Below are 22,093 nucleotides of genomic sequence, written 5' to 3' on the forward strand. Positions count from 1 at the left end.
TAGCCATCAGGACAGGCTTTGTGGGATTGACGGAAGCCAATTCTGTGGATAAGCAAACAGCAGTGTCTACACTGGCTCTTTGTTGACAATAAAGGGAGGGGGAAAAGAGAGGAGTTTTTTGTCCTCCAAACCGGGCATTTTTCCAGACAAGAATTGCATTGATTGTGTACAGTCTCACTGTTTTGTTGCCAAAAGTCAGTTTTTGGTGACAAAACTTTGTAGTATAGAAAAGGCCCGAAGGAGGTTGTAGAATTTCTGTGACTAAAGTTTTTAAAGAACATGTTAGACAAACACTTGTCAGGATAGTCTAGAATAATTCTTAGCTCTGCTTTAATGGAGGACACTGCACTTAGATGACCTATTTGGATTTCTTCCAGTCTTAAGATTCTATTATCCTCTGATTCATTCTCCATGGGCTGTTAAGCTTGCACCTTGTACCAGTGCTAAACTAAACTCATTAGTGATTAAAGGATGGGGAAAGTGTTAGGGTTCAGAGAAAAGCCCCTTATTTTTTATGTCTTTTTATTTTGTCTTCTTCAAGGGGTCAGTGCTGTTGGACCTTGTGATGGCGAGGGAGAAAGTGAGGCGGACACAGCTGCAGTCACTATCCCAGAGGAAATAGAGGTGGATCTGGTAGGTCAGGAGGCCTAAATGTACTTTGAGCCATTGTGTCATCCATGTGGTTTTGGACAGCTGTATGGGTTTGACATTTTTGGTCCATAATATCATGAAAGAATGATGCAGCCTCCATGACAGGGCTGGGGTGAGAAAGAAAGACAGCAGACAACCTAGTTCCATCTCTCTGGAACACCTCTTCCCAGTGCATTGGCAGCCAGATGTGACTCAGCCAGCTGGTAGAACAGAATGTTGATTAGTTCACAGGGATACAGTGTAGAACCGGCTTGTTAGCACGGGAACTAGAAATAGTAGGTACAATCCATCTACGGGAGAGGGGGGACGCTAGAGCCATGGTCCTGGGCTCCCTCCCTGTATCCTAAGTCAGCAGAGACTAACTCTCACACTCAGCAACCAGTCCCCACCTTGCAGGCAGCCCCACCTCCTCCTTTGTCCAGCTTCCCAACTTGTTTATACCCCCCTCCCAAGCTCATGATACAGTGAGCCTGGGCTATTGTGAACATGCTGGCCTGGGCAACCTGGGGCAGCTTCCCCTCAGTGAGAGTCACACTCAAAATTCCCATTCTCCTCTGGGCACTAGTGCAGTGACCAGGGAAACTGAGGCACACATACACCATTACTACAGAAGAGTACAAGACAGTAGAAATCACATGCAATATAATGAAATGACAGAAAGAATACAATCCCCACTTCATCACACTGCCACATGCCCCTTTGGGGCATGAATTTCAGCAGTGAGCACTGTGTTGCATTTCATACTGCAAAGCTCCTACAGATTCGATGGCATCATAAGTAATTCTGATGATGATTACTGGCAATGAACATTAATTCATCATACCTCTCAGATCAGTCACACAGCATGGATTGGATGCCTTTTCTGAGCTGTATTCTAGGTCTAACCTGCCATCAGGCATCTCAGAGTCCTGATTCTGTATGGCACAGAATACTTTTGTCACATTAATGCAGGTAACATTTGACTCTAAACTTTCATGCCAGACATTCTCTTAATTTGATCCTAATTTCCTAAGTTGTTTTTAGATGCCCCGGGAATGAAAAATGGAGACAGGACAAACTGTTTGTTCTTAAAAAAAACAAAAAAAACCCCCCAAAACCCAATAACCTTCCAAGCCAAACAACAGCTCCTACCCTGCTCAGAATTTGCTTTTTCATTCCTTATCATTTTGGCTCTGTATTATCTTACCTTCTCCTCCCCAGCAGGGGTCAGGTTGCATAATAGCCTAGCCCAGAAGGCTATGGAAGCTTTGATTGTCTTTCAACTACATTTACAAATTAGCTTCCCCTCAGAGGCATAGCGAAGGGGCGGCGGGAGGGGCAATTGCCACTGGGCGCCACGCTTGGGGGGTACCGGGTTGGGGTGAGAGTGAGCGCATGCTGCACAGGCTTACCTGACGCTCATGGGCGGCGAGTTATATGGACTTGTGGTGCCCATGCTCCAGCAATATTCAGAGCCGGGGGCCCTGCTCCAGCAATATTTGGAGCTGAGTCTCTTCCCCTGGCCCTGTCTGGAGTGGGCCCAGGCCCCCACCTTCCGGTCCCCCTGTGCATCCCTCCCCCGGCCCTGGACTGTCCCTGCTGTGTCCAGCGTTCAGTCGGCTCCCCCTTGCCGGCACGAGCTACCAGCTGCTGCTGCTGCAATGCGTGGCGTTTCCAGGTGACTGGGGAGATGCCCGGGTGTGACATGATGTCATGGCCCCAGACTTTAAAACAGCTCGGCGTGGCATTGTGGCATGCGGCCTGAGTCCTGGTTCGGAGTCTGGGGACTTCTGGGGCCTGAGCACAGATTCCGGCCCTGGAAAGTGGAAGGCAGAAGGTATGGCAGGGCAGGGAAGGGGGAAAACTAGGGAGAAGGGGTGGGAGAGGAAGGGGCTTGTGTGGAGGGGTATGGGCAGAGGGTGGGAGAGGAAGGGGCTTGTGCGGAGGGGGTGGAAGAGGAAGGGGTTTGGGGACAGCCTGAAGGAGAGACAAATACCAGGGGGCCAAGTGGAGACAATGAGGAAAAGGGCAGGAGGGGAGGTGTCAGTGGGAGGGGGACAGGGTGATGCTGGGAGAGGAGAGGGTAAGGGCATTGGGATCTAGAGGGGGGAGGGAGAGGTGCTGGAAGAAGGCTTGAAAGAAGGGGTGGGCATGAGAAAGGTGGGGATGGAGCAAGTCATGTGTGAGGGCACAGGGGCATGAGGGGAATGGGGGCAGAGAGTGGTGAGGGGGTGGTCATTCAGGAAAAGAGGGCAAAGGAGGCAGGGGCAGTGAGGGAAGGGGGAGGCACCAGGAGGTGGAGGGCTAAGGGAAGGTGCAGGTGCCAGGGGATTCTGGGGGTGAAGCAGAAGGGCAGACACCTGCAGGGGAGGGACCAGCACCAGAGGAGAGAGGCAGGGAAGGTGTGTAGAGGAAGGTATTAGAAGAAGGGATGAGGAGGGGTAGCTCACATGATCAGAGTGGGGCTACTGGAGGAGTGGGCACAAGGGGGAGAGAAGGGCTGGTGGAGGGGGCCAGGTAACAGGAGGGCTGAGAGCAGTGAGAAAGGCAGGAGTCAGGACAGCAGAGAAGGGTGAGGAGTTGGGGGGCAGCAGGCACCAGGGGAGATGATGGAGCAAGGGGAGGAGACATGGCAGCAGAGAGAAAAGGTAAAGGTCTATAAAATATTTATTAATAAATATTGGCAGTGGCACATCCAAACAAGCCCCATGAACTCAGTACTGGTGCACAACACAAAATTCATTCTGCTCATGTGAAGATGCAGTACAAGTTCCCCTCAGCTGTGTACCAGGTTCGGGGCCATGCCACATGGCGGTGGGTGGGGGGTGTGACGGACCGGGCCGTGTCTGGGCACAGCTGAAGGCGTCCGCTCAGGGCAAATTGCTCAACTTTGGGGCTCCTTATAGTCCCCAGACTGGTGACCTCTCCAAATAGGCCCTAAACCAGTCCCACAGAGCGCTTCAGCTGCCTGCCTGAAGCCTCACGAGCAAAACCCCTCCGACACACCAGCAATATCTGTGCCCCAGATGGCCCTGGGCCTCATACACCGGTGGGGGGGGGTCTTAGAACCCAATCCCACCTACCCCGAACAAGTTCTGTCCAGTTCTAAGAAACCAGCCACAGATCCCTGGTCAATTTACCCTCTAGATCTTACCCACAAATCACGCTGAGCCAATCCTTTAGGATCTAACATCTAAAGGTTTATTATTACAATAAAGAAAAGCTTGAGAGTAAGGTTGTTAAAGGATAGTACGTTACATGCATCGAATCTCCCAGTTCTCGATGCAGGCTCTAGCAGAGATGTTATAGCTGCTGGCTCAAAAGTCTTTGTTGCGCATCCTAGGATCAGGATGGGTCCACAGTTCTTCCTGGCTCTTCGATCCCTGCACTGCTGCCTCTGGGATGAAGTGCTTAGTTGAGGACCAAGATGGAGTCGACCACATGGCCTATTTATCCCTCCTTCCTGTTCTCTTCTTGGCTACAGCAGGTCACCTGGCCCACGCCCTGTGTTCCCTGCTGGCAGCCCTCAGGTGTCAGCCCTGATTCTTTAGGTGTGTCCTTGGCCCATTGAGTGCCATTGTCTCACAGGGCCTCGCTAATTAGCATGTCCATAGGCCGGGCTCTGCCCAATGCTCAACCAAATGCAGAGAAATATTCAGTATCCACACAGATTACAGATTCCTAACTACACACACAGACATTATACAATCACATGACTAGTGTACATAGGATTAGCAGACAGTAAGCTTCTATTCAACCCCCCACATGGCCCCCTTTTATACCATTTTTGGGGCCAACACCCTCACCTATGGGTGCAGCAGTGATCTGGCTGCTTCCCTCAAATTCAGTAACGTGACAGGGGGCACAAATTTTTCATTTGCCCTCGGACGCATAACACCCTCGCTACGCCTCTGCTTCCCCTATACATTCTTGAGGATTCTTGGGGACAGTGATTTGGTAACAGGATTTGTAATGAGATCAGGAAGCTTTCACTTTTTAGTATCCAATCCCAGTGCAATGTGGGTTGCTGCAGAGCAGAATCCACTCCCATTTGAGGACATACACAGGCCCCTGTGTGAAGAGTCTGTATGTTTCAGTCCAGTTCTGAAAGAAGCAGGCGTTGCCTCACAGAAATTTGAGATCTGCCCATGGATGGATTCTCCCAATTCCAGCACCCTGAAGGTCTCTCAAGAGCAGATTGGTGGGTGGTGTGCATAGGGCTTATATTGCTCTTTTTGTTGCACACACAGAACACTGCACTCTCCAGAGCTGTCATGTGTCACCAGTGAAATAATTCACCTCACACCTCCTCCTACCCACATCCTCTTTCTGCATCTCTCCTTGGTTTTGTTCTGTCCTTTTTCCCCAGAAACCCTGCATCCAAAGCCGGGTGGTCCTGAGTGGCCTAAGGGATGACATGTGGACAGAAGAGCATGCTGCATCCCTGGATCTCTTTTTGAAGGATGTCAGTAAGCAATTGCTCGTTGTCTACATAGATGAGTTTGCTGGATTGAAGGTTGAACATAACATGCCATATCAGGTTTGTTTGGCACTCTGCTGCTTAGGTCCTATGAGAGTTCCCACCCCAGGGGCTGTAGTCATACCAGTTTGTGTTGTGATCCTATTGGCTCTTGCCAGGTTTGGGAGTAACTTCCCTGAGAGTTATTGCTGATCCTAATGGCCCACCACAGTGCATGAGAGTGAGGGGACACTGGTGGTTCAGCATGCTGCCTTCTAGGGATGTTAAAGGTTAACAGGCCTTGCTGGCATGCTTACCAGCTAACTGGTTAACTCAAATCTCTCTCCATCTCTGGCCCACAGCGGGCCTGAAGCAGCCCCTGCCACCTGCAGCTATGGCAGTGCTGAGGCAACCAGAAGGAGCAGCTGGGGAAGGAGTAGCTTCCACTACTGCTGACAGGGCCAGAGCAGCCCCCACTGCATGTGGCTGTAGTTAGCAGGGGTGAGGTGGGGGTAGGGGGGCTGGAACACTGCCCTCAGCTGGTGGTTAATCAATTAAACACATTGATTAACCGGTTAAATATTCTGGGCAGTTTTTACATCCCTAGTGCCTTCAATGGCATTCTCATCACATTCATAAAATGAAGCACGCGCATAAGTGTTTGCAAACTCTGGGCCTTAGTTTCTTTAAAAGCCTTTCGGGAAGGATTTTGCCTAAAGCTTTTTGAAATGCTAAGTAAATGATGCCAGCCAGCTCTCCTTTATTTGCTCTTTAGCTGAGATGCTTAGGGAATTTGAACAGGTAAGAGAGGTGCAGAATTCCTTTACAGAAGCCAGGCTAACTTATCTGTGCCATATCTTGTTCATGACTGTAACTTCCTTACTCTAATTATGTTCCAAACCTATGGGGGCATTGCTATAACTCTGTACTGGGCTTGTAGACAAGACACATGCCTCATAGATACAGTGAGGTGGCAAAGCCTGCTGTTAATTACCTCACCCTGTCATTGGCTGCCTCCTCCAGGAGCAGAAACAGCTCACTTACTTCATTCGCCATGAGAATGCAGAGATCACAGCAGAGAATTTCCAGAAGACGGTGCAATTTGGCACTGTTCGGAGACCCTACATTGATTCCCTGATGCGAATTCTCAATAGTGTCTTCCTGCCTCGCCTCTTCCACAACACCACTTGGCCGGAGAGCATCAAGAATGAATTCTTCTTGGAAATATACCACTTCATGACCTCTCTTACAGGTAGAGTGGTGCCTCTACCATTTAGCTGTCTTGTAGTGCTGCCCTCCTCAGGTTCCCTCCACCCTGATATTGGTCCCTGGCCTGTGTTTTGTTACACACTTGTTGCCTTGCTCTGTGCTCTATTGTTGGAGCTGTCTCGGACCCAGCATAAGAGAGAGATTAAGTGGGTGAAGTGATAACTTTTGTTGAACCAACTTCTGTTGGGGAAAGAAACTAGCTTTAGAGATACTACCTCACCTGCCTTGTCCATTGATAGAGGGCCAGAATGGAACTGGTCCTTAGTAGCAAAAAGTTTTGCGTCTCATTCGTTGACTCAGTTTGAGTCGGTCAGTGTTCACTGATCAGGGTGAGTCTCCTTAAAGGTGTGCCATTATGTGCCATTCTCTGACTCCTCTGAGCAAATATAATCAGAGAAAAGAGATGTCTGTTCCACAATCCACCCCCCAAACCAGCTGCAGGAGAGAGGACCCAGAGAGAGGGATTGGCTGTGTACCAGCAGGTCTGTCTTTCTCCCTTCTCCAGATACACGTTCCAAAATGAAGGGCCGCACGGTTCTCTACATCCCGATTGAAGCCCTGACGATGAAGCCCGAAGTGGTGGTAAAAGACAAAGCGCTCGTACAGAGACTGGAAAGTGAGTAGCTCTGCAGCCCAGCTCTCTCGGGATCACAGTGCTGCACAGCCTAGGAGAGAGGCACAGTAACAAGATCAGTGTAATGGGAAGGGGGCTGGTTGGTGGGAATAAACTCAACAGAGGAGGTGGTGAGAATAGCAGTGAATAGAGTCTAAGTGAATTAACCTCCAGCAGCATATGAGCTGCATCCATCATTCCCAATCACTTGGAGGCTTGTCGGGGTCTGAAGAACACGTAGGATCTTTTGGTACTGTTATTGCTTTCACTTAGATATCCCTCAAGGAGCAGAAAGACACCAGGCAGTAAAAATTTTAAGCAGAGGTGAGGTCAGCTGGGAGGTTCAGTGATGGGACTCAGCATCCTCAGAACCTCCCCTAGGCACTATGCATGTAAAAGTATAAAAAGTATAAACCTGGTCTTATTGGTTACTATTAATAGTTACATGTAGGCTCCTGCCACGCTCCTGGTTGAGCGTGCTGCTGACTGTGTATCAGAGGTAGTAGTGCAGGGGTGACAGCCGGCTCCTCTGGAGAGGGGTGGCAGACTGGAGCTGGTACTCGTCAGGAGCTGGCTTAAAAGTTGGCTTCTGATGAACACTGGAGCCGAGGGAGCCAGCTGCCACCCTGCACTGCAGGGGTATGTTTATCGAAAAAGAGATGTAGTTTAAAGGGATGTAAATTAGACGTATCAAAATTGTAAATGAAGCTGGGATTTGAATTTCTCATGTTTCATTTGCATAATGGTAGCTGCGGCTTTTTTTTAAAAAAGCCGCTTTTCGAAAAAACAACAACCAAAAAAAAAACCGCGGTCAAGACAGGGATCCTTCAACAGAAATGCCCCTTTTCAAAAGATCCTGTAAGCCACGGCCGCCGTTATACAAATGAAGTGCGGGAAATTCAAATCACCCAGGAGACGGCCTTCAGATGCCTTTGATTGCAACAACTTCCATGTTCCAGGTCCTTGCAGGCCTTGCTCTTTTTGCACAGGTTAGCAGTAGGCAAACACCAACTACTAAATTCTCGGAACGTCCCTCTGAAGTGAAAAACACCCGTTCCACTGAATGCCCTGATTTGCTACTCTGAAAGGCATCACTCACACCAGGTTGTTAGATCCAACTAAGGATCTCCAATCTGATTGTTTTACGCCCTAAGTATCCCCAACTATATATAATGCCTGGTTCACTGGGTTTTAAAAAGTGCGCCCTTTGCCTTTGGCATCCGCTCCCAGGGTTTTCTTGAAAACGCTTTCGGTGGTAGCAGCACATCTGCGCCACAGAGACATCATATTTCCTTACTTGGACGACTGTCTCATAAAGGGCAGATCATGACAGGAGACGTCCCACAGTCATGTTATTCAGACAGACCTTCGACTCCCTGAGCAGAAGACCCCAGTGAAGCCAACTCAAACCATAAACTTCATAGGCGCCAGACTCGATTCTGTCTTGGCACAGGCGTATTTACCGATAGAACGATTCCATGCAATACAAGATTTGGTAACCATCCTCATACACGCCCCTACGGTGTCGATACTCACTTGTCTGCAACTGATGGGACACATGGCCATTACCCCATTCATGGTGCATCATGCACGACTATACTTCCGTTGCCTTCAACATTGGCTGGCTTTAGTATACATTCCCACAAGGCATAGCATTCAGAAGTCAGTAGCTCCTTCTATGTCTGCAGCTCCCTGTCATTGTGGACCAACCCGCATAATCTCATGGCAGGTGTCCCGTTCCATCGTCCTCAACCTACCAGTCAGGTAACAGATGCCTCCCTTACTGACTGGGGCGCACATATGGACGGCATGAAGGTCCAGGGCAGGTGGTCAGCTTCAGAAGGGGCTTTTCACATAAACCTTCTTGAGCTCAGAGCTGTCTTTCATGCGTGCAGACATTTCCATGTCTACATAGCTGAAACAACCATGAGAATATTGACTGACGATATCACAACAATGTATTACATTAATTGGCAGGGAGGAGCACGTTCACGTTCCCTGTGTGCAGAAGCAATCTGATTGTGGAATTGGTGCATTCGAAATGACATCACCTTAATAGCATCCTACTTACCTGGCACCAAAAATGCTATTGTGGACTCTCAATCACGAGTGAGAAATATGTGCAGACATCCTTTGATGCATTTTCTGCTTGTGGGGAACTCCTCAAATAGATTTATTCGCCGCCGGCGACAACACAAAGTGCTGGCACTTTTGCTCCAGGACGGTCATTGGAAAGGGACTGCCAGGAGATACGTTCCTAATCAGCTGGAAGATGTCGCTGCTTTAAGCATTTCCCCTGACTGTGCTCATACCCAGAGTACTAGAGAAAATCAGTATGGACTCAGCAGGGGTAATCCTCATAGCTCTGGCATGGGCGAGACAACCGTGGTACCCGTTCCTCCGCCTAATGCCTCTGCAGCTACCTTACCCTCTTCCTCCCCTGCCGGACCTTCTTTCTCAGAATCACGGCTCTCTCCTCCATCACAGGCCAGAGACTCTGCACTTAATGGCCTGGCTCCTGACTGGTTCAAGGCAGCTGAGCATCTCTGCTCAGAACAGGTACAAGCTGTCTTAGTGCATAGTAGAAGGAAGTCTACTCAAATAACTTACCTTGAGAAATGGCGAAGGTTTGTGCTCTGGTACTCTGACAATTGGATCGACCCCACTACATCGCTCCTCCATCAGATCCTCGATTACGTCCTTCACCTTTAACGAACAGGACTTTCTATCTCGTCGCTGAAAGTACATTTGGCAGCTATCCGTGCTTTTCATCATCCCATAGAAGGGGTATTGATATTTGCTCACCCAATCACTAAAAGATTCATAAAAGGTCTGACGAACCTTAATTCCCTATGTAGACAACCACCCCCCTCCTGGAACCTGGACTTAGTATTGGATACTCTAATGTATCCTCCATTTGAACAGTTAGTCACGACATCTCTCCAAATGCTTACAATGAAATTGGTTTTTCTCTTGGCAATCACATCTGCACGCAGAGTCAGTGAGTTGGCTGCTCTAATGGCAACACCATCATTCACATCGTTTACCAAAGATTCAGTCATATTGCGTCTACCCCTTGTTTTTATTCCCAAAGTTTGTTCTGATTTTCATATCAATGAACCCATAGTGTTACCTTCTTTTTATCCGAAACCTCACTCTTCTCTACAACGAGCTCTGCTCCATACACTTGACATACGCCGAGCACTTTCCTTTTACATTGACAGAACCTGAGAATGGCATAGAAGGGATTGGCTGATAGTATCAATTGCAGAACGATCCAAAGGCAACACCTTATCCAACCAACGTATTGCAAGGCTTATAGTGACATGCATTATCACCTGCTATGCCATTCTCAATAAACCTCTCCAATCCCAACCAAAAGTCCACTCTACGAGAGCAGTAGCTACTTCTACAACCTTCATGCGAGGAGTCCCATTGAGTGATATTTGTCAAGCGGCTACCTGGTCATCTAATGCCACATTCATAGACCATTATGCAGTCATACAACATTTGGCCACTGATTCCACTGTCGCTTCAGCAGTATTTTTAATTACTGATAAACCTTAACTCCAGAGTGCATTCTGAGTACTGCTGTATAGTCGACTACAGTGGAACACCCATGGAGACCACTCAAAGAATAAGTTATTCACCTTCGTGAAGTAACAATGGTTCTTAGAGATGTGTCCTTGTGGTTGCTCCTCGTCCCACCTCCTCCCCGCTCCGGAGCTTTGTCTCTTTCTCACTACAGATAACCTAGCAGTGGGAGGAGCTGGTGGGAGCTGAACCACGCATGACGATCAAAGGGCATGAACAGCACGAGAAGCTGACCACGCATGCGTGGTCCGTCTGATACGGCTACTGAAAATCTCTGACCTGCAGCACTGGGACGAGCTCGACACCTGCAGTGGAGCACCCACAGGGATACATCCTGAAGAAACATTGTTACGGCACAAAAGTGAGTAACTTCTCCATCCTCTTGGGAACCTCCTTTCTGGAAGTTGAAGGCTGCTATCAACCCCCCTCCCCCACTCTTCTCTTCAGCAGACTAAACAAACCCAAATCCCTCAGTCTCTCCTCATAGGTCATGTGCTGTAGCCCCCTAATCATTTTGGTCACCCTCCGCTGGACCCTCTCTACATCCTTTCTATAGTGGGGGGCCCAGAACTGGACACAGTACTCCAGATGTAGCCTCACCAGAGTTGAATAAAGTGGAATAATCACTTCTCTAAGGGTATGTCTACACTACCCTCCTAGTTCGAACTAGGAGGGTAATGTATGCATACCGCACTTGCTAATGAAGCCCGGGATTTGAATTTCCCGGGCTTCATTAGCATAAGCGGGGAGCCGCCATTTTTAAATCCCCGCTGCTTCGAACCCCGTGTAGCGCGGCTACACGGGGCTCGAACTAGGTAGTTCGGACTAGGGTGCCTATTCCGAACTACCGGTACACCTCGTTTCACGAGGAGTAACGGTAGTTCGGAATAGGACCCTAGTCCGAACTACCTAGTTCGAGCCCCGTGTAGCCGCGCTACACGGGGTTCGAAGCAGCGGGGATTTAAAAATGGCGGCTCCCCGCTTATGCTAATGAAGCCCGGGAAATTCAAATCCCGGGCTTCATTAGCAAGTGCGGTATGCATACATTACCCCGCTAGTTCGAACTAGCGGGGTAGTGTAGACATACCCTAAATCTGCTGGCTATGCTCCTCCTAATGCAACCTAATATGCTATTAGCCTTCTTGGCTATAAGAGAACATTGTTGACTCATATCCAGCTTCTCATCCACTGTAATCCCCAGGTCCTTTTCTGCAGAACTGCTGCTTAGCCAGTCGGTCCGCAGCCTGTAAGAGTTCTTGGGTTTTTTCCATCCCAAGGACTCTACACATGTCTTTGTTGAACCTCATCAGATTTCTTTTGGCCCAATCCTCTAATCTATCTAGGTCACCCTAGATGGAATTGATCATTCCATCTATTCTACCAGAATTCATCCAGCATCTACCAGGCATAGAGACATGTCTGGTATGGAAACCCATGGATGCCACCTCCAGTGGCCTATCCACCACAGCGCCACTACTGGAATCCAGTCATGTTATAGAAACCAGCATCCCAGGAAACATGCCACGATACAACAATGCTCTCATCCATCACAATCATTGTCTCTTCAGCTTCAGTAGGACACAGAGGACAGTCACAACAATGACCCATCTCTGGATACTTCTCCTGACACAAACATATCTTCCTTGCCTGATGAAGCCATCATGCGTCCCCCACCTACCACCACAGATGACTTTTCACACTTTCAGAACCTCTTTAAGCGGGTCTCTGCAGAACTCAGCATCCAATTGCAAGAGGTTACGGAGAACCAACATGAACTTACAGACAGACATCCTATAATCTGTAGCATCCTCAAAAATAGCCTTACCTAGCAACTGTCCAGTTATAGAACCTGCTAATATCATTTGGCAAACATCTGCCATGGCCACACCCATGTGCAAAAGAGCACATAAGAAATACTATGTCCCATCTAAAGGTTCTGAGTTCCTCTTTACTCACTCAGCACCCAACTCACTGGTGGTGGAGGCTGCCCTCCAAAAAAATAAACACCATGAGTTTAGGTCCACCCCATCTGACCTTGACAGTAAAAGGCTTGATTTATTAGGGTGCAAGGTCTGTATGTCATCCATGTTGCAGTTCCGTGTTGCTAATTATTCAACCTTACTAAGCAAATACTACCACAGGAATTATTCCAAACTCAATGACTTTTATTGCAGACATACCAGAGGCTAAGAAACAACAATATAAGGCTGTAATTGCTAAGGGACATACAATTTCTAGAACAGCTTTGCAAGAAGCTCTAGATGTGGCAGACACAACTGCGAGATCTACGGCTACCACAGTTGTCATGAGGCAAGCCTCTTGGTTCAACTCTGCCTCCTTCCCTAGCGAGATCCAATCCACTGTTGACGGCGAGAAACTGTTCACAGCCAACACCAATGAGGTGCTGCATACAGTGAAAGATTCCAAGATGACACTCAGATCCCTTGGCATCTACAATCTGGCACCTAGAAGGCGACAGTTTAGGTATCAGCCATACCCTAGACCGAGATACCCTCGATATACTCAACGCAACCCCAGGAAGGATCAGCAGCAACAACAGCAAAATCGAAATAGATCACAGCAACGTTGCCCATCTTCCAATACCATGCAACAATCCCAGCAGACCAATAAGCAGATTTGAGACAAACGTTGAGGGCCTGGAAAGCCACTTGCCTTCTCCAATGCCACCATCCTCTCACAACTTCTTCCAACACCGCCGCTTCCTGTTTTACCAAACAGTTACATTATTCCTGTTATGACCGTACCCCCTTCCCCATTCCTCTTCAAGGACCACTTTTACAAGACTCTTCTCCAACAGGAGAGACAACACCTCCTCCTCCCCCTGGAAGCAATAGAAACAGTCCCTTCACAGTTCGTAGATAAGGATTTTTATTCTCACTGCTTCCTCACTGAGAAGAAATTGGGTGGATGGGTGGCCAGTCTTAGACCTGAGAGCATTGATTAAGTACATTCGGAAACAGAGATTTAAAATGGCGATACTCGCTGTGACAGAGCAACTGGTTCTCATCCCTCAACTTGCAAGATGCTTATTTTCACGTCTCTATTAATTCAGCTCATAGACATTTTCTCTGATTTGTCCTAGGTTCAAATCACTACCAATACAAGGTACTACCTTCGGCCTATCTACTGCTCCGAGGGTATTTTCCAAAGTATTATCTGTCATCAGTGCCTAATAATAACATTTTGCTTTTTTATATTCCCTTACCTGGATGATTGCCTCCTCAAGTATGCTCCAAACTCGACTCTCATTGCAGTATGTCTGTCATGATGTACATCTTCAAAAGTCTCAGCCTGCAAATAAACAAAACAAAGTCTACTCTACTTCCAACACAGAAAATATAATTCATAGGGGCTCACCTGGATTCCACAATGGCTATTGCCTATCTTCCCACAGAAAGATTCCACAAAATAGCTGAACTAGTACGCAGGCTACAGTCCAGCCACAAAATTATGGCTCACGATTGCCTGCTGTTACTGGGGCACATGGCTGCATGCAATTTTGTAGTAATAAATGCTCGCCTATACATGCAATGCCTTCAGGGTTGGCTCAGGAGGGTATACAAACCCGGTATACAAACCCATTATACACCAATTATTCTGTCTGTCCCCACAACAGTGAGGCAGTCCCTCGAATGGTGGACAGTACTTGAGAATCTCTGTTCGGGGGTTTCATTTTTCACACCAGAGCACTCCATCACCATAACTACAGATGCTTTCCTCACTGGGTGGAGAGTACACTTACAACAACTATACAGGAGGCCCCCGCTTTGCAACAGCCCGACTTATGAACCCCTGCACTTATGACCTTTTCGGTAAGTGCGGAAGGGGCCAAAATCCCCCGACTTATGTCCTCGGCTCCGCATTTATGACAGCATATAACACCTGTTGTAAATACGGGCTCGAGTTACAATGCCCTCGACTTGCGACGCTATATCCGGAACCGATCATGTCGCGAGTTGGGGGCAGCTTGTACAGCTCAGGGATTGTGGTCTAACTGAGAGGAACCTCTATATACACGTCCTAGAATTTCGAGCCATATGGTATGCATGTGAACAATTCCTTCCCTTTGTGACTAACAGTCATGTCAGAATATACAGACAATATGGTGACTATTGTGATGGGGCGTGGTCACAATGACCCCTTAGGGGTGTCTCGTGGGGTGCTGACATGGCCACTGCCACTCACTTTTCTGTTCGCTGGGGCTCCTCACCACCTGGTCCTGTTGGGCCAGCTCTGCTGGTCTCCCCCAGCCAAGGCCACGAGCTGAGGTCCCTGCCCTCACCAAGAAGCAGTTCAGCCACTGAACCACTTCAGGTACAAGGAGAGTGCAGTTTAGAGCCTAGCCTCCTGAGAGAGCACTCCCTGGATGGGATCAAACTCTGAAGAATTAGGTAAGCCACCTTTAACAATGAAAGGGGGAATGTGCACACTGGTTGCCCCCCAAGTAACAATTGCTTACACGGGGTTTGATAGAAAATGAAAATGGTTTTATTAAGTTGAAGCAGTAGGATTTAAGTAGCAATAAGTGAAAATAGGCAGAGCAAAGTAGGTTACATAGCAAAAGAAACAAAAATGCTTGGCTAATTCTACACTGAAACCTCAGTACAAACGTAATCAAACTGACCCTAAAAGCTCTTTTCCAGATGCCACCCTAAACCAGGGCTGTCTTCCCTCCCTGGGGTCTCAGGCTCCCTCCTCCAGGTGCAGCTCAGCCCAATGACCTCGACCTCTCCTCTCCTATTCTTTTTGTTAAAGGATTGAGGCCACTCCCTACCAACCCCTGCTCAGGCTGAAGGACAGAAGAGATAATTTAATAGTTGAGGGTAACACCCTCCATGTCTCTCGTTCATACATTTGAAACTCACAAATTATTCCCCACTCCCTGTGTCTAATTTTACACACACAAATGATACATACAACGGAGTAAGATAAAGAGAACCAGTGGATTGTGACATGAAGATTGATGGGTTACGCAAAATGATTCGCTCCAAACACTTTTGAGATATGTATATTCATGTCCATAAATCCATTTCCAAGAGCATGGGAGGGTGTCCGTCACAACTATGTTTTATATAACTCAACAGGGTGGAGCCTGATCACATGCACTATGCACAGAATCCATGACTCTCTGGAACTGGTGCATAAAACACAGGACCAAAATCACTGCCTTTCATCTCCCAGGCAATCTCAATACTATGGCTGACGGGGTCAGCCCAGCACTACCTCCCAAACACGAGTGGCAAATCAACCATGACATCTTAGTGTGGATCTTCCACCAATGGGGCCACCCCACCATTGATCTCTTTGCCACTCAAACCAACAAGAAGCATCATCTCTTCTGCTCCAGAGTGGGAATGGGGAAGGCGTCCCTAGGCGATGCCTTCCTAATTAGTCGGTCCTCTCACCTACTGTATACATTCCTTCCCATACTGCTCCTAAACAGTCATACACAAAGTAAGAACAGACAAGGTCAGAATGATACTCATAGCTCCATCGTGACTACGACAGCCTTGATTTCCCATACTAACCAGAATGTTACGGATTCCACTAATCCCTCTACCAGAGACCCCAGATCTCCTCTTCCAACTGGGAACCCCCACGAATTATCCCAATGTTCACATGTTGTACCTCAAAGCAGGGTACATTTCTGCACAAGAATTGGAATGTTGAGAATCTATACAACGGGTACTACTCCATAGCAGGGCCCAGAACACCTGCAAGACATACAGTACATTCAGAAATGAAAGAGATTTTCCATATGGTGTTCGGATCATAAATTCTCTCTGTTGATGGCCTCCGTACCCCCTTATCCGTGAGTACTTATTGCACCTTAAACAGTCAGGCCTTTCCACTAGTTCCATAAAGGTATATTTGCCTGCTATAACTACTTTTCACCTTAAGGTAGATGATTCCTCAATCTTTGCACATCCCATCACAAAAAGATTTTTAAAAGGCCTGCAAGCACTTTATCCAGAGGTTTCCTCACTAGGGATGTTAACTAGTGATTAATTTACTAGTTGAATAGTCGATGGGAATACCACGTGGAGCCCAGAGCCAGCTGGAAGTCCTGCTGTCTCTGGGCTCCACGTGGGCTCTTCTGCTTTGAAAGGCACAAGAGCCCCAGCGGGGACTTGTGTACATTTCAAAGCGGAAACGCTCACATGGAGCCTGGGGTCAGTGGGGAACTCAGGCTCCGTGCTGCACTTCCTCTTTTGAAATGCACAAGAGCCCCCGCTGGGGACTCTTGTACATTTCAAAAGAGGAAGTGCAGCACGGAGCCTGGGGTCAACTGGGGAGTCCCTAGCTGATCCCGGGCTCCAAGTGGTGCTGCTGCTTTGAAATGTTGTGCGGAGACCGGGGTTAGCGGAGCCCTCTGGGGCTCTTGTACGTTTCAAAGGCGGAACGCAGAAGTGCCTATTGACTAGTCAGCTGTGTGGCACTGCCCCTTGAAACATTGCAGCAACATTTCAAAGGGGCAGTGTCCCATGGAATCTGGGGTCAGCTCTGTGCAGCGCTGCCCCTTTGAAACACTGCCAAGGCATTTCAAAGTGGCAGCTCTGCGTGGAGCCCAAGATGCTGGGCTTTGTGTGGCTCTGATGTTTTGAACTAACTCCCTCTTTCCCCTCCTCTTGCTGCCTCTATCTGATAGAGACAGCGGGGGCAGGGGGGAGAGGGGAAAGCGACTAGTCGACTATCCTGTCTACTTTCCAATATGCAAATGCTTCCGATAAGGAAATGCTTACTTGTCCTTAATATCCCTATTTCTCACCACCTGAACCCTGGGATCTGCACTTATTACTGAATGCGCTTACATGGCTCCCCTGTGAACCAAAGGCTACATCCTCCCTATTACACTTATCTATGAAAACAGTCAGTGTTCCTGGTAGCCATTACATCAGCCAGATGAATGGGAGAAATTGCCGTGCTTATGGCAGATCCTCTGTACGCAACCTTTTTTAAGGATAAGATTACCTTAAGAATGCAGGGGAGTTATCAGGAAGGCCAAAGCGCAATTGGAATTGCAGCTGGCAAGGGATGTGAAGGGTAACAAGAAAGGTTTCTACAATCATGTTAGCAATAAGAGGGTGATCAGAGAGGGTGTGGGGCCCTTACTGGATGAGGGAGGTAACCTAGTGACAGATGATGTGGGAAAAGCTGAAGTACTCAATAGTTTCTTTGCCTCTGTCTTCATGGACAAGGTCAGCTCCCAGACAAATGCCCTAGGCAATGTAGTATGGGAAGGAGGTGGACAGCCCTCGGTGGGGAAAGAACAAGTGAGGAATTATTTAGAAAAGGTAAACATACACAAATCCATTTAATGCATCCGAGGGTACTGAGGGAGTTGGCAAATGTCATTGTGGAGCCTTTGGCCATTATCTTTGAAAACTTGTGGAGATCGGGAAAGATCTCAGATGATTGGAAAAAAGGCAAATGTAGTGCCCATCTTTAAAGAAGGGAAGAAGGACAATCCAGGGAACTACAGACCAGTTAGATTTACCTCAGTCCCTGGAAAGATCATGGAGGAGATCCTCAAGGAATCCATTTTGAAGCACTTGGAAGAGGGGAAAGTGATCAGGAATAGTCAACATGGATTCACGAAGGGCAAATCGTGCCTGACCAGTCTGATTAGCTTCTATGATGAGGTAACTGGTTCTGTGGATATGGGAAAGTCAGTGAATGTGATATACCTTGACTTTAGCAAAGTTTTGATACGGTCTCCCACAATATTCTTGCCAGGAAGTTAAGGGAATATGGATTGGATACATGGACTGTAAGATGGATAGAAAGCTGGCTAGACTGTAGGGCCCAACGGGTAGTGATCAACGGCTTGATGTCAGGTTGGCGGTTGGTTTCTAGCGAAGTGCCCCAAGGATCGGTTCTTGGACCAGTTTTGTTCAACATCTTTATTAATGACCTGGATGAGGGGATGGATTGCACCCTTAGCAAGTTTGCGGATGACACTAAGCTAGGGGGAGAGGTAGATATGCTGAAGGGCAGGGATAGGGCCCAGAGTGACCTGGACAGATTCAGGGGCGGCTTGTCCATATAGACAAACTAGGCAGTTGCCTAGGGCGCCAAATTAAATGGGGCGCCAAATGGTGGCACAATATCATTGAGAGGTTTGGGGGGGGGGGGTGCCGATTGCATGGTTCACCTAGGGCACCAGTTGCTGACAGCTAGTCTAGGGCTGACCCTGGACAGATTAGAGGATTGGGCAAAAAGAAATCTGATGAGGTTCAACAAGGACAAGTGCAGAGTCCTGCACTTGGGATGGAAGAATCCCAAGCATTGTTACAGGCTGGGGACTGAATGGCTAAGTAGAAGTTCAGCAGAAAAGGACCTGGGGATTACAGTGGATGAGAGGCTGGACATGAGTCAACAGTGTGCCCTTATAGCCAAGAAGGTTAATGGCATATTAGGGTGCATTAGGAGGAGCACTGCCAGCAGATCCAGAGAAGTGATTATTCCCCTTTATTCAGCTCTGGTGAGGCCACATCTGGAATATTGTGTCCAGTTCTGGGTCCCCCACTATAGAAAAGATGTGGACGCATTGGAGAGGATCCAGCGGAGTGTGACCAAAATGATTAGGGGGCTGGAGCGCATAACCTATGAGGAGAGACTGAGGGATTTGGGTTTGTTTAGTCTACAGAAGAAAAGAGAGAGGGGGAGGGGGGAATTGATAGCAGCCTTCAACTTCCTGAAGGAAGGTTCCAAAGAGGCTGGAGAAAGGCTGTTCACAGTAGTGACGGATGGCAGAACAAGGAGCAATGGTCTCAAGTTACAGTGGGGGAGGTCTAGGTTGGATATTAAGAAAAACTATTTCACTAGGAGGGTGGTGAAGCACTGTGATGGGTTCCCTAGGGAGGTGGTGGAATCTCTATCCCTAGAGGTGTTTAAGTCTCGGCTTGACAAAGCCATGGCTGGCTTGATTTAGTTGGGATTGGTCCTGCCTTGGGCAGCGGGCTGGACTTGATGACCTTCTGAGGTCTCTTCCAGCTCTATGATTCAGTACCCCCTGAAATTCTTAATCAAAATACGCTCTTCCTTCGATCTCAACCTGATGATACATCCCCCCCACTTCTTTCCGAAGCCTCATGCCAACTCCTTCGAATCAAAGATGCACACACTTGACTTTCAAAGGCCTTTTCTTTCTGCCTGCATCATATAAAGCCATTTAGATCTTCTAGGCTTTTCGTTTTCATAGCAAACCTTAATAAAGATTAACCCATCTCTTCACAGAGACTTTCTTATTGGATCTCGGACTGTATTAGACTTTGTTATTGTCCTTCACTAATCCTCCTACGAATATCTGAGTGCATTCCACTAGAGAGCCATGTCTACCGCAATAGCCTTTCTATGCAAGGTTTCCATTGTGCACATTTGCCGAACTGCTACATGGGCATCAACGCAGATGTTCACAAAGCATTATGCACTACCTCAAGGACCATTATCCAACTTTAAGTTCCCCAAGGCAGTCCTTTCCACTGCCTTCATGCCAGATCCAAAGTCCCTGCCTCCTTGAATTATGTGGAGCACTCATGAGGACATCTCTCTCTCGAAGAGGAGGTTACTCACGTGTGCAATAACTGACATTCTTCAAGATGAGTGTCCCTGTGGGTGCTCCACTACCTTCCCTTCCTCCCCTCTACTTCAGGGTCTCTGGCCTCTTCAAGTGATCTCTTGTTGAGGTAGAGAAGGAATGGGGGTGGGAGGAAGCACATGCATGCACAATACCAGCACTCGGAGCACGTGGCTCTGAATCTGCGCATGCACGGTCCCAGAGACACAGCTCTCGGACTCCAATCCATGGCGCACGGGAGCACTGACACCTGATATGGAGCACCCACGAGTATACTCATCTCGAAGAACATCAGTTACTGCACAGGTGAGTAATCTACTCTTACACAAGTAGTCCATTTACTTAACAGCACTGAGGCTCATTTGTTATATACATGCACATGTTTTGAGGCTTTTCTCAAGTCTGTTGTACTCTACCTAGGTCTGAATTAGAGCTTGTCTACTGTATAGTATCTACAGTGGCATAACTACTGTAGTGCAGATGCTATCTAGTGACATCTAGTGAAACTGAGCAGTATCCCAGTGGACACTGTGAGTGCGTCTAGACCCATGGTCACCAACCCGTCGATCGTGATCGACTGGTTGATTGTGAGGCCTTGAACAGTCGCTCGCGGGGGTGGGAGGGGAGTTGGGCCCAGAGGAGGCACGTGCTGGCTTCCCTCTGGGGCGAGTGGCAGAATCCTGGGAGGAGGCAGATACAGTGGACCCTCTGCTGCCACTGGCACCCTGCTCCCCAGACCTCACTCTCCGAACTCTGTCCCCACTCTCCTGTCCCCAGCTACAGAACTCTGTCCCCACTGGCACTCTGTCCCCAGCTGCAGAAACCTGTCCCCACTGGCACTCTGTCCCCTGCTGCAGAACCCTGTCCTCTGCCCTCCCAGCACCCTGTTCCCTCTCCCCAGACCCCAGCCGCAGAACTGTCCCCACAAAATGTATAATTATAAATGGTTCACTTTAGATTTATATAGCATGAATAAAAAACAGACCATTTATTTCATAACTATAAATGTGATTTTAATTGTATATATTACATAATTTAAAAATAAATTGTTTATCAGAGTGTGTAAGTAAGGGCTGGGGATAGCAAGTGATGGACAGGAGGAGAATAGAGAGGGCGGGGCTTCAAGGAAGGGGCGGGGAGGTAGATCTTCACCTGTTCTGAGATTTAAAAAGTGATCTTGGGTGTAAAAAGGTTGGAGACCACTGGTCTAGACTATACCTCTCTGTCGACAGAGAGAAGTAGATTAGGCACATCGAAATTGCTAAGGAAGCAGGGATTTAAATATCCGGTGCTTCATTAGCATAAACATGGTCACTGCGTTTTTTTTCGAAACGGAGCTGCTTCTTCGGGTAGTGTCCCTGTGGGTGCTGCACTTTGGGTGTCAGGCTCGTCCAGGCTCGTTCAGAGATCTTTCAGCCGTTGTCTGCTGGACTGCGCATGCGCGGCAGCCATCTTGTGACTTTTTGCGCCGTTTCTGGTCGCACGGTCCAGCTCCCGCCAGTTCTTCCTGACCGTCTTTGGGTGCAGATGGAGAAACAGCTCCCTCTTGCGTTGATCCTGTCAGGACTGAGAGAGGAGAATTTGTATATAGTTAATTAGTTAATGTTACAGAAGTTAGATTCTAGTTAGCGCTTTTAAAAAAAACAAACAAAAAAACCCCCAACTTTTTCTCTCACCATGCCTGGGTCACCAGGCTTCAAAAAATGTCTGATGTGCCGAGAGTCAATGCCTGTGTCATATGGGCACTCCTGATGTATAAGGTGCCTTGGCGAAGGACATATTCCCCAATAGTGCCCACACTGTACAAAGCTGACGGCCAGGGCACGCCGCAACCGGGAGATGCGGCTCAAGATGCTCTTATTCGATAAGGCACTTCGACCACAGGCAGAAACCCTAGCTCAACTGCTGTCTCTCCCCGCCACGACTC

General features: G+C 48.2%; 1 protein-coding gene across 9 annotated transcripts in view; it reads left to right on the forward strand.

Moving 5' to 3' along the window:
• Positions 1 to 22,093, forward strand: part of DNAH2 (dynein axonemal heavy chain 2) — a 293,067-nt gene that overhangs the window by 24,538 nt on the left and 246,436 nt on the right. For 6 of the 9 annotated variants that reach the window (XM_075908075.1, XM_075908072.1, XM_075908076.1 and 3 more), the window contains 4 exons: positions 542 to 633; positions 5,000 to 5,170; positions 6,113 to 6,341; positions 6,864 to 6,974. The exons of 1 other annotated variant lie outside the window; for it this stretch is intronic. In XM_075908075.1, the coding sequence (XP_075764190.1) occupies positions 542 to 633; positions 5,000 to 5,170; positions 6,113 to 6,341; positions 6,864 to 6,974 (603 nt within the window). Of the gene's footprint in view, positions 1 to 541; positions 634 to 4,999; positions 5,171 to 6,112; positions 6,342 to 6,863; positions 6,975 to 22,093 lie in introns of those variants that run through there. 2 more of the 9 variants (XM_075908077.1, XM_075908078.1) reach the window with 2 other exon arrangements.

Source organism: Pelodiscus sinensis, chromosome 24, assembly GCF_049634645.1.
Source record: "Pelodiscus sinensis isolate JC-2024 chromosome 24, ASM4963464v1, whole genome shotgun sequence".
Classification (NCBI taxonomy): domain Eukaryota; kingdom Metazoa; phylum Chordata; order Testudines; family Trionychidae; genus Pelodiscus; species Pelodiscus sinensis.